We start from the raw sequence: 12444 nt of genomic DNA on the forward strand, positions 1-12444 counted from the left end.
CAACATGGTTTTGTTACATGTGCATGTGATACTCTATATAAATCACTAGCAAATATAAGTAGTGCACAAGAAAAATTCAGCCATTATTTTTTACAAGATGACCTTGTTTTGCCATCCCTGCAGCATAAAGTATCCTATTGAGTTCAATGCACACATGCAATGTTTGGATGAAAGATGTCCTAATGAACAAATGGGTTTTTGTTGCATATCAGAAAAATGTTAGTCCACATCACAAACATAACTTTCAAACAGAAGTAGACCTTGGTGTATTTTCAAAAGTTTTAATATCAAATATTCTCTTTTAATATTCCTGCACCATCATAAGAAAGCAGTATATTCAAAATCCACACACTCAAGTGTCAAACAAAACACACAAAGAGGGAGAAAGAAGTGCTCTTCATTTTGTTTGAACAAGTTTTGAAGTGCTTTTAGCTGCTCATCCTCTCATCACATCCATGTGATTCCTTAAGAGTTTTCTTAAGCTTATTTTGAGATGAAAGTTGGAAAAAAAGAAATATCTGCATGTACAAAATGACAATACTGAGACCATTGTGGAAGACAGGAGTTTTACAAAGATAAAGTTAAGGTTTAAGTGACATGAATCTGGCAAAGAAAAGAACCCCTTTCACCTGCCCCGTTTAGTTAAACTAGAAAGGATATACAGTGCTTAACAAATTTATTAGACCATCTGTCATATTTGTCTCAGAGACCATCCAGCATCATGAAGTGCTTTAATGCAGACTCTTTCATTTTCAGTGAGCTCTCCACATTTTACCATTTTGAACAGGAATGAATAATTATATTTAAGCATTAAAAATATTATTTTGGTTAAAGAGCTTCTACATATTGGTGTATTAACCATTGCAGAAACATAAAAAATGATTTTGGTAATTACCAATGCTGTTAAGTTAGGGCAGCTGTGGCATAAACCTTACTTTGGGTGGTGGTCTAATAAATTTGTTAAGCACTGTACAGGGTCTAATAATGGACTCAAGGAGACTCTGAAATGTGCTTTGACTCAATCTTAAGCTGCATGGCTCTACTGTACTTCTGCATTTCACTGCTGCAGGAACATGTGAATAGGATTTAGTTCTGGAAGATTAGAAACCAGCTGTCATCACTTGATGTTCTTCCAGTTTAGCAGTGTAAAATATGTTTCAAGTATTAGATGATCTTTACTGACAGTCGTCAACAACCTCGCAGAACTTCACAAAAACGTATACATCTGAAATCATTCTGAGTCATGAGTTAAATTACTCCTGACTGCAGCATTGGAGTAGAAAATTTCAACTCTGCACTATCTCGGGCGCTATGTTTGTGATATCTGGAATGAAATTCTTAGTGTCATTTATTAGGGGTTTGAAGGCTAAGGCTTTTAGAAAAGGCACTTTCTGTTTTCATTCAGTGAGCCCTTTTTTTATTTTAAGGCCAAAAAAAAAAAAGTATTTATTGGGACGTGTTTCAACAGGAACACTGCCTGCGTCAGCCTTTATAAGGTGACACAAAACAGCAGCAAAAGAGTTATTTTGGCAGTACTTTTTGTTTAGCTTTAAGGCAATAAGGTTTGTAAGTGCTAATATATAAAAAAAGAGTAAACTTTGGTCCGAATCCTTCAATGTGAGCAATCTGCCTACGACTATCTACTATTTAGTAAAACAACGATTCCACAGAAATGTAAAGAAAGAGTAAATGTTTGTAGTTTTTTAAAAAATCTACTATCTAGGGTTCTTAGTGGGCTTAAAAAGCTAAGCCAGAAACAGATTTTTTTAAGAGGTTAGTGTGTTTTTGTGTTAAGAAAAAGCGGAGCATTTAACAGTGCATTGCATCAACCCGATAACCATGTCTTACTGGCTGTATAACAGGACAACATCCACACACCAAGCACAGCAATAGTCATTTTAAAAATGCACACTAAAGATACACAAACTGTCATGAACTGTTGATACCAGATACCATATCTGACTTTTAAAACTTAAAGTTATAAAAATATGGTCTCTTGAACAATGTCAGACATTGTCAGCACACAAATCAGTGCCACAGACTGAGGTTCTCCAGTGGAGTCCAGTGTTAACACCTCAATTGAGGTGTCTATTTCTTAAAAAAAAAACACTTGCTTTTAGTTTTCAGAACGGCCAAGTGTCCATAAAGATTTTCTCCACTATTGGTGGAGGGGGTACCAGGTCTTCCAATTTCAGGTAGAAGATTCGTTGTAGGCCCTGAGTGCATAGAGTCCTCAGTTCAGGGAGTTTTCCCAAAAGACGAGAGAGATAGCTGGGCTGTGTGCGGCTCGTTTCTGATCCGCCTCTGCTCACATGTTCCCTTAAAGAAGTGATGAGATGATTCTGAAAGTCCTCCACGCGTTTGGGCTCTTTGAGGCCATGGCGATCTGGATACAAAGATGTTATCATAAGAAACACAGTCCTGTATCTGAAATATTTGACTTTAATTTCATGTTAAAGAAAAAAAGACTTACCGGTGATGATAACTAGTGCGGCGAGGCAGGCGAACAAGGACAAGTCCAAATTCATTCGGTGAAGGCTCTGGGAAAAATCCATGATGGAGTCGATCCAGTCACCAAAACTGTGGACGCACTGCAGTCGATGGAGGACCATACCATTACAGAAGATCAGCTTGTCTTTCTCTGGATTTGATCTGCACAGTTTCAGACCATTAGTACAGTCAGTGTATAAAGTAGTGCTACAAAAGTTACAAACATTAAGAAGACTGACCTGTATGCAAGCCGCAGAATGAAGAGCTCAACAAAGGCAGACTCTAGGAGAAGCTCCTGGTCCTCGGTGCTGAAATCTGTGAAGCCAGGGATATTTTCAGCCCAAGTTTTTATTACGTCCAAAGAACCGGTCAGAAGATCATAAAACTGCTGGATGTCATCAGCATCTTCCTTTTCTTTCAGGTTGTCAACTTCTTCCCGGTACTGAGGAGAAAGAAATGAGGATGTTAATGCTACAAAAGAAACTGTAAACCTCTCCTTTTTCAATGACTGAAAAAACTCATCTTATTAATGAAAAGGAGCTCAAGCTAGTCTTAAAATTTACCTTGGAGTAGTCAAGTTTTCCAATGCTTGGGTTTGAGTCCACGTGAGCCTTTACAAGAGAGGCGATAATGTTGACACTGGGGGTCGTAGATGAAGCTTCAGCCACCGTCTTGGGTTTAGAGGGCAGACGACCCCTGCGGCCTTTAAGGCTGTCAGTGCGAACCACTAAAAAAGAGAGCAGTTCAAGTTGAAGTTTGTGACGCTTACATGGCCGTCACAGCACCCCACACATGAAATAAAAACTGCTGTCTCAGTCTCAGTTTCCCTTTTTTTGCAGCTGGCACTATAAGGCTCTGGAAACACATCTTTGGTTTCACAAGAGTGTTATACCCTGGTTTCTCGTCATCATAAATAAGTCACTGCACGCTTTAGGCGAGCTTTGCATTACCTTCTTTGACCATTCCCACTGCGAGACATTTCTGGAAACGACAGAACTGGCAGCGGTTCCTCCTCCTCTTGTCAACCGGGCAGTCTTTATTGGCAAGGCACACGTACTTTGCATTTTTTTGTACAGTTCTCTGTCAGACATAGACCCAAAAAAAGAATGTTACTATATGTTTCGAACAGCAGACAAATATCTCAACATACAAGACTGAAATACAGAGCAGCAGCTGCGGCCTAAAGGTGCATCACTGGTAAAAGCACAGTCTGAATGTCTAATTCAGTCGGAATAACAAATAACAGGCCTAGACAATTGAAATGTTAACTTTGAACACAACATTAAGAACTTTTTTCCATGAATAAATTAATTAGCATTAGAGCATAAATATAAGCTTTTCAGTTCTCTTTAGTGGACAAACTTTTCATGGGGTCAGAAACAACTTCGAACATATTTTGATGTTTCTGTAATGCATTTCAATAGCACCTTAATGCCAACCTTTATGCTAACACCATTATTACAACATCAGACTTCTATTAGCTGATATTGACTCAAACAAAATAACCAGTCAGTATCTTTAAAGTGCAACTAACCAGAAAACCTTGTTCAGATATTTACCTTGAAGAATCCTTTGCAGCCCTCACAGGTGCGGACTCCATAATGTTGACAGGATGCATTGTCACCACAAACTGCACAGCGACCCTCATTGGATACTGGGTTCTGGGTTTTGGGAGACGTCACAGCCCCCTCCACTCTTCTGGGGCTTTCCAGGGCTCTGTGTTCCAGGGGCATGGAGGGACAACGAAGTGGGGAGACATGCTGCTGCGGAGCCAGGAAGAAAGGGTCATCATGGTTCAGCTGTACATCCTGATGCTGCCCCAAGGGAGAGTGCTGCTCTGGTGTGGGGCTGAAGGAGAAAAAGGAGAGCTGCTGAGCCATGGGAGCTTTATCAGCCACAGAGGCTGGGGTAGCAGAGGGGTAGGGGCTGAAAGGGGAATCCCAGACAGGTGCAGACTGGGTCTGGAAGCCTGGTGTTGGAGGAGAAGCCGCATCATAAAGCGGGCTGCCATAGTAGTCAGAGCCACATGAGGAAAGAGTTTCATCAAGGCAGCTGAGCGCAAAGGAACCTGGGTAACAGCCATACACCTGGAGATCATCCAGCTTGAAGGCTTGGCTCTGCATCTGAGGACTTTCAGTGACAGTGGTGTGGCTGAATGAAACTGTAGAGGCGGGAGAAGAAGTGGTGATCTTGCAAGAATAGCCATCAAAGTCCCCCACGTAGCCATTTCCTACCAAGGTGTTGATGCTGGGCAGCGAAGATGTAGACAGCTGGTCCTTTTGGCCCCCGATGTCCATCATCACTCTGGCACTGAGGTCAGGATTTAGGAACTCAGAGCCGAAGAAGGTGTCATGGGGCAGGGATGCATACTGGGTTTGTACACAGGGCATTGCTAGGAGAAAGAGATTCTCAGATTAATCACGATGAAAATAAACCAAAATGTTTACTTTGAAAAATATATAACTATATGTTCTGAAAAAAATACAAACGACTTTTGTTTGATTAAATTAAAGTTCAAGAGTGATAGTTTTATTTTAAAAAGTGACTTTTGATGGTTACTTTTTTCAGATAAAGACTGAAAGTTAAACAGCACAGCTCTTTTGAGAAATTCTCTGTTTTAACATGTGTATGTTGTATTGCAATAAGTTCAAACATCCCAGTAACAAATCAACTAAGTCAGCATTTTAAAAAAAATCATCCCTCTGTGTCCATCCAAACAGGAGCGCACATTAACACCTTAAATGCTAGCTTCAGGGCCGTTCAATTTGCTGTAGCATATGCAGAGGGTGGTCCAGTGGAGCGATCAGATATTGTCAGATATTGTGTTACAGGCTGTTAATGCTCTGAAAACCTCCTTCAGTGGAGGGCAACCCTCTCTCCCAGGAGCTGTACCAGGGAGTGTTGCAGATAGTATTTCAGGGTGGGCTGAATGCCAGCTCAAATGGGAGAGGTGGTAAAGCCTGTTTGTGTGTGTCGTGTGTGCGCATGAAAGATTTGGTGAATGGGCTTGTACCCACAAGTGTAGCTCTATGGGTTTTCAATTCATAATAGAGAACATCTTGCAAAACTTTTGTTTGAACTTTTAGAAAAGTGCTCATGATATAATTACAACAATATCAAAATCTCTTCACCAAAAAAGTTTATCTACTATAACTAATGCTCAGTTATTGTTGTAAACATTTCAAAGAACTGTGGATTGCATGTTGTGTATTTGGGAAAATGCAGCCGGCTGGTAAGGTGTTCCTTTCTTTCAGTATTGAATACAATAGCTATGCCCCTTTACTTCATTGTGTTCTGTGCAGAAACTATTAAACAACAGCCTTCAGTATTGATAAAGTTAGGAACTGTTAACTTAGCCAGCATCCGTTTTAGCTAGGGGTTCCTCACAGAGGTAAGAGTGACTGCTAGTTGGAAATGGAGGATTTTGAATTGTTATTTTTTATCAGAACATGAAATGAAGTTACTACTGAGTAAACTATAAAACGTGTTTTATCAGCAGTCTCTCCTTCCTCATCCCATGAGGTACACATGCAGTTATAATGAAGAATAAAGACAGGCATTCAGAACTAATATAGCTTAAATCTTATGTGGCCCACTCCATCATTAAACATCAACACGTACAACAAAGCAGTTCTCCTCGACTCACCTGGTTCATGTAAATATCCGGATTCTGAAGCTTTTCATTTATTCCAAAATGAATGAAACTGATGACTGTCACCTCTGCCAGCTGCTGTCAGCTCGCGCACTCATTCAAACACACTCACACAAACACACAGCGGGTCAGACCAACGCTGAGGGCTCCATACACTCTTGTTTTATTTTGACTGCGTCGACAAAAAGGCGGGACTTTGCCCAAACATGGTGAACGGGGCGGTGGAACGTTCCGGGTCACCGGCCAATTAGAGTTGCGTTCGACATACAGACGTTCTTCCGTGTGACGCACGCACGGGATTCCATTGACGCAAGAGTCGAGGTAGCGTGCGTTCTATTTATACACCAAAAAACGACATCGGCGCTCACGTGGGGCTATAACTAGATAAAAATGCTAAAAATAGTCGTAGTTTCAAGGTGCAGACGTTTCGTGTGTGGAAATTTAGATTTGAAACTCGTTTACAACAGGGAGATTTGTTATCATACGACTGAACAGGAAACACCTGCGGTTTTTTTATATTGTTTTCATCGAAGACAAGCCATACACGAACATTTTTAGTTCGAAGTGTTATTTCAAACTTGTATCCCTAATTATGAGGTTTAAAGGTGTTTAAACTCTACAACACAGTGACTTTTTGGCACATTATATGGTGAAAAACTATACTGAACTACTGTTAGATTTTATAACATAAATATGTAGTCCATGTAAATATTTCGTGCTTTTGTTAATGTGATGTCTATTTGTAATAACATAGGTTTTAGATTTCCATACGAACTTTTCTTAATTATACATGGGACCAAACATTTTTATCTTAGGGTCCAGTAAAAGCTGTACTAGACTTTTCTATCGCATTATGTGATTTTCATCAAAGATATAGTTCAAAACTTTGTGAATTGCTCATATAGGCTATTCTCATGCACTTTGCATTCAACTTTGGCTCAATAAAATGACTAAAAGTCATAAGTAACAGACACAAAAATGGGCAGCGTTTTCATGGATTACCTAGAATGTGCTGTGTTTTTCATTGAATTGCTTCACAGCGAAGCAATAATAATAAATCATTGCTTCTCTCATCGTCAGAAGCAAATTTTATTTAAATTAAATTCCTAGTTAATTGACCCTTTGGGACTTACAGCTAATAATTTTGTATTGGAATGTGTCAGATTTGTTTTGAATCTCTAAAACTGATTATTAGCACCACCAGCTTAGATTGTTACATGTGAGGAATGAGTTTTACTGGATTTGAATGGGCAAGGAGTCGGTTTCAAAATAATGGAAACCCTTCGGGTACAGTGCCTGACAAGTATTCTCCCCTTTGGATGCTTTTCCCCTTTTATTGATTTGATCGATTAATCGTGGTCAATATAATTTGGCTTTTTGACAATAAAAGGATAAAAATCCTATATAGTATTTAGTAGATTCACCCCTGGCTGCAAACACAGCACTGAGTCTGTGTGGGTACGTCTCTATCTGGCTTGCACATTTGGACATTTCATTCTTCTTTGCAAAAATGCTCAAGCTCTGTCAGGTTGCACGAGGATCCTGCATGAGAAGATCGGAACATTGTCTGGCTGGAAAATAAATCTTCTCCCAAACTGTAATTCTCCATTCAGACCAAATAAGACTGTCCAGGATTTTCCTATACTTTGCCACATTCATTTTACTCTCTACCTTTACCAGCCTTGTTATCTGACTGATTTTGAGCATTCCTGAAAGGATGAGAGGGGAAATTTTATAAAAAAGTAAGTTTATGCTGATGGACCCAAAAAGACTGTGAATGCTGTCATAAAATCAAAAGGTGCCTTTTCACTGTAATTCCTCCCAAAAAAAAATGTTTTTGTTACATTTAATTGTATCTGCTACAGGTCACATTGATGGTGAAAAAGCTCTGAAATTAAAAACTAAGCACAAAAAGTAAGGAAATTTGTGTTTGGTAGATTATTTCTTTGTTGTCAATGCTTCTTGGCAATAAATCTTTTACGGTTAGAAAGCCTGTTTATTACCCTTTTAAATGGTGAGCATGGGCCCATCTACAGTGGTCAGTAGGTGTCTGGTCCAAGAATTGGCATGCCACGTTTGACTGATCTGGATAGGGCCCATGCAATAGGGCAACTTCAAGCTGGAGTTTTGCAAAACCAAGTTGTAGCATTGTTTGGAGTGAGTCCTGGTACCATCTCCAAACTGAAGGCCAAGTTCCATATAATGGGGAATGTCAGAGACAGGCCGCGAAGTGGGCATCCCAAGAAGATGACAACCCAAGAAGACCATTTCCTCACCCTGTCAGCACTTAGGCACCGTAGGATGTCTTCTACAGATTTGCAATCAAGGTTTGCAGGACAACTTTGCCAAGCTCTCTGCCCAGACAATCCAGAACAGACTGCACGCAGACAATCTCCAGTCTCATAGGGCTGCCAGGAGGCCTGCCATGACTGCCCTTCACTGTCAGGCCCGTTGGCGCTGGTGTCAGCAACATGTGCACTGGAACCTGAACATGTGGAGGAACATTATGTTCAGCATTGAGTCCAGATACTGCCTACGGCAGTTTGATCGAAGGGTCAAAGAACGCTATGCTGATTGCTGCACCGATAGAGTAACATCTTTTGGTGGGGGCAGTGTGATGGTGTGGGGGCAGCATCTCCCTCACTGGAAAAACGAGGCTTGTCATCATTGGAGGCAATCTCAATGCAGAGAGATATCAAGATGAGATTCTGCAACCAATGGCAATCCCATATCTCTACAGTGTGGGACCGAACACTATCCTCCAAGATGAAAACGCTCGCCCCAACAGAGCGGGGTTTATCAGAGGCTACCTCCAGAATCTGGGAGTGAAGAGGATGGAATGGCCTGCCAGCAGTCCTGACCTTAACCCCCAGGAAGTGCCAGGCTGTTGTGGCTGTGTATGGTTCTTCCACACACTACTGAGGCTTCTGTTTGTTAAATGAATAAATTGTTAAATTGTCAATATAAACTTCAATCATCCAATCCACTAAACACCAAACAATAGTCAACGGCAGAATCAGCTGTTTGGCATTGGCAGAGAAGATTTGGCACACTTTTCATGGGTGCAACCCACACAATCAGCTCTGCTTCTCATCCCACAAATGCATGATCCTTACAAATGTGGCATCATTTAAAAAGGAAATAAACAGGCTTTCCAATGGTATAAGATTTATTGCCAAGAAGTATTGTTACAACCAAGAAATAACCTACCAAACACAAATTGCCTTACTTTTTGTGCTAAGTTTATATCTTGGCATCATTGTTTACGCCACAAAAATGGGTCATTTTAACAAGGGTTTGTAGAATTTCTCTAGCCACTGTACATCTGCGTGAAGAGGAAATAAGCTCCACACATTTGGATACATCTCATTAAGTTCTTTAGACAATTTTAATTTCCTCAGCCCAGTAAACAAGCCCTCTGACCCACCACAGAGGTCATTTGTTTCCACCCTATAATATTATTGGTGAGGACAGTCACTGAACAGCCAAAACCACAAACATTTTTACATTTACAACAATTTACTCCTTGAATTGAAGAGCTGTGGGACTACAAGCCATTTCACGCTGTAATGTCATCATCTGACAATTTGCACTATGGATGTCACAGCCTCAGCTGCAGGTGTCCATCTGTCAGCATCAATCTAAGCTGCAAGTAATACCCGTTATGTCACTACTTTTCCACAACTACCGCAAAGAAACAACACACACTAACACTTGAACCCTCTCAAGGGATCTTTGGAAATGATCTGATTTCCTTTTTTGCAGAAAGTAAGCAGGATCATCCAGGGTGAGAGGCTGCTGTGTTATTATTTTTTTTTTTAGAAGATGGAAGAACCTGCAGCTTGTGACTCTACGCAGACCAGCGGGGGGCTGAGAGAGTAATCACAGGTACTTAAGCAGCATGTTGTGTTGATAACAGAGACACTAACAGACAACACACAGGTACGTAAATACTCAGACAAAAAAAAATTCACACATACATACATGGAGACATGCATGAGTGATACAATTATATACCCTAATACCCTCTTTTAACTACTTTTAACCTTCTGTTTCAGTTCCTATGTTTTAAATTTGGATTCTTTTCTACAGATTTTCTATGCTGTATAACTGCTATATGATCTGATCCAATATCCAATATCATAAATCTACTTGGAGTTTGCAAAATACACCAAATGAAAGCCAATTGGGCTTTCATTTGTTTTGCACTGAAAGGTTTTCATTTAGCCTCTCCGCCATAAAGCTCAGATTGGTGGAGGGCTGCAGTGATATTACTCCTCCAGGAACTTTGTCCCATCTCCACACAGGATCTCTGGAGCTCAGTCAGAGTGACCATCAGGTTCTTAGTCATTTCTTATACTTGGGTCCTTTTCCCCCAATTTCTCAGTTTCCCCAGGGGACCAGCTCTTGGAAGAGTCCTGGTTGTGCCTAACTTCTTTGAGTATTATGTAGGCCACAGTGCTCTTGGGAACCTCAGTGTTGCAGATGTTTTTGTAGCCTTTCTCAGATCTGTGCCTGTCAACAATCCTGTCTCTGAGCTCTGCAGGCAGTTTCTTTGACCTCATGGCTTGGTTTTTGCTCTTATATACATTGTCAGCTGCGAGGCTTTCTATATAGAGGCGTGTGCCTTTCCAAATCATGTCCAATCAATTTAATTTACAACAGGTGGACTCCAATCAAGGTGTAGAAACATCTCAGCAAAGATCGAGAGAAATGGGAGGAACCTTAACTAAATTGCAAGTGTTTTTGCAAAGGGACTGAATACTAGTGTAAATGTGACATCACTGTTTTTCATTTTTCATAAATTCGCAAAATAGATAAATAAATAAAACTCAGTTTTCCCTTTATCATGATGGTGAGTGTAGTGTACTGAGTGTAGATTAATGGGAATGAAAAATGTGTAGCATCAGGCTGCAACATAACAAAATTCAAAAACATGAAGGGGGTCTGAATATTTTTGGACTGCACTTGCTTATTCATATTCACTGAGCTATGTGTAAGTATGATTTTCATTCCTCCTCTCTTCATTCCACCAACATCCCCATCAGCCACTCCTCATGTCTGAAGTCTTCTTCATAGAAAGTGTGTCAGCCACACACACACAAACAAACATGTCTGCTGTTGCCACTTCTGGATTAGTTCCCCTGCTTTACCCTCCCACACAGATGCAGAGCCTCACTATGCTCTCATGCTTTGGTTTTAGGGAGATTTTGAATTTCAGTAAGTGGGCTGCATGCAAAGTGATACTTTACACAAGCAGCTTTTAAATGAATATACAACTCAGCACAGCAGGTACAAGCCTTGATAAGGGCAGCTTTTCTTTACAATGGTGATATATTGCATGCTCATTTACAGGTAAGCAGTGTGTTTTGTTTGTTTAGGTAACCTGCATTTTATTCACTTAATTTATGAATTATACAACCATAACGTTCATCTTATTAAAGTTATAAAGGAAAAGATCTGGTATTATAATATGCAAAATCAGTACTATAGTGCCTAATGATACAAGTCATCCAATGGACACAAACCTTTAAGACAATCATTCAGTGCCTATAAGAATAGTCACTAAATTGGATGTTTTACCCTTTTGATTATTTTATAAATCAATCGTGGTCAATATAATTTGGCTTTCTGACAAAATATTTTACTAAAGAACCTCTGTAATGTCAACGTGAAAACAGATTAATACAAAGAAATGCCAATTAAGTAAAACCATTAAAAGTAATTACATAAATATTCACACCCTTTAAAGTGACTGACCTTATTCAGCCGAGGTCCATCCAACTCGTGCTAGTAGTCTCACAATAAGTGAAATCGAGATCACCTGAGTGCGGTGAATGTGTCTCAAGTGATCACAGTATGAAGACACCTGTGTCTGGAAGGTCCAGCCACTGGTTAATCAGTATTCCTGGCTACCAACACTCTAAACAACTCAGAGGAAAGGTTAATAATAAGTACAAGTCTGGGGATGAATACAAATGATTTCCAAGGCCCTGAACATCCCCCAAAGTTCAGTTAAATCCATCATTAATAAATGGAAAGAATATGGCACGTGCATAAACTTGCTTAGATCAGGCCGTCCTCACAAACTGAGTGACCATGCAAGATGGAGACTAATGAGAGAGGCCACAAAGACACCTATGACTACTCTGAAGGAGTTACAAGCTTCAGCAGCTGAGATGAAACTGCATACAACTGTTTTCTGGGTTCTTCCCTTGTCAAAACTCTATGGGAGAGTGGCAAAGAGAAAGCCACTGTTGAAGAAAACTCATTAAATCTCAACTGGAGTTCACCAAAAGGCA

The 12444-nt window shown here is 40.2% G+C and overlaps 1 protein-coding gene across 2 annotated transcripts; it reads right to left on the reverse strand.

Annotated features, from left to right (window-relative positions):
• Positions 1 to 880: 880 nt before the first annotated feature.
• On the reverse strand, positions 881 to 11961 carry LOC121528706 (probable nuclear hormone receptor HR38). 2 transcript variants are annotated; one of them, XM_041816276.1, is made up of 7 exons: positions 11903 to 11961; positions 4050 to 4882; positions 3441 to 3570; positions 3054 to 3217; positions 2730 to 2932; positions 2474 to 2652; positions 881 to 2386 (listed from the first exon to the last, which is right to left on the reverse strand). In XM_041816276.1, exons 2-7 carry the CDS (start codon positions 4878 to 4880, stop codon positions 2124 to 2126), a joined length of 1770 nt encoding a protein of 589 aa, XP_041672210.1. In that variant the 5' UTR covers positions 4881 to 4882; positions 11903 to 11961; the 3' UTR covers positions 881 to 2123. The 2 variants fall into 2 exon arrangements, with proteins under 2 accessions (XP_041672210.1, XP_041672200.1); XM_041816266.1 differs by lacking the exon at positions 11903 to 11961 and adding an exon at positions 6137 to 6272.
• Positions 11962 to 12444: the final 483 nt, after the last annotated feature.

This window comes from Cheilinus undulatus, linkage group 3 (genome assembly GCF_018320785.1).
Source record: "Cheilinus undulatus linkage group 3, ASM1832078v1, whole genome shotgun sequence".
Taxonomy (NCBI): Eukaryota; Metazoa; Chordata; class Actinopteri; order Labriformes; family Labridae; genus Cheilinus; species Cheilinus undulatus.

Bases quoted from the DNA above. Each gene is read 5' to 3' on its own strand.
- LOC121528706 (XM_041816276.1), bottom strand. From the start codon at position 4,880: ATGCCCTGTGTACAAACCCAGTATGCATCCCTGCCCCATGACACCTTC. The intron at 3,571-4,049 runs GTAAATATCTGA...TATGTCTGACAG, and splicing joins GCTGCAAAGGATTCTTCAAG to AGAACTGTACAAAAAAATGC. The intron at 2,933-3,053 runs GTAAATTTTAAG...CTTTCTCCTCAG, and splicing joins GAAAACTTGACTACTCCAAG to TACCGGGAAGAAGTTGACAA.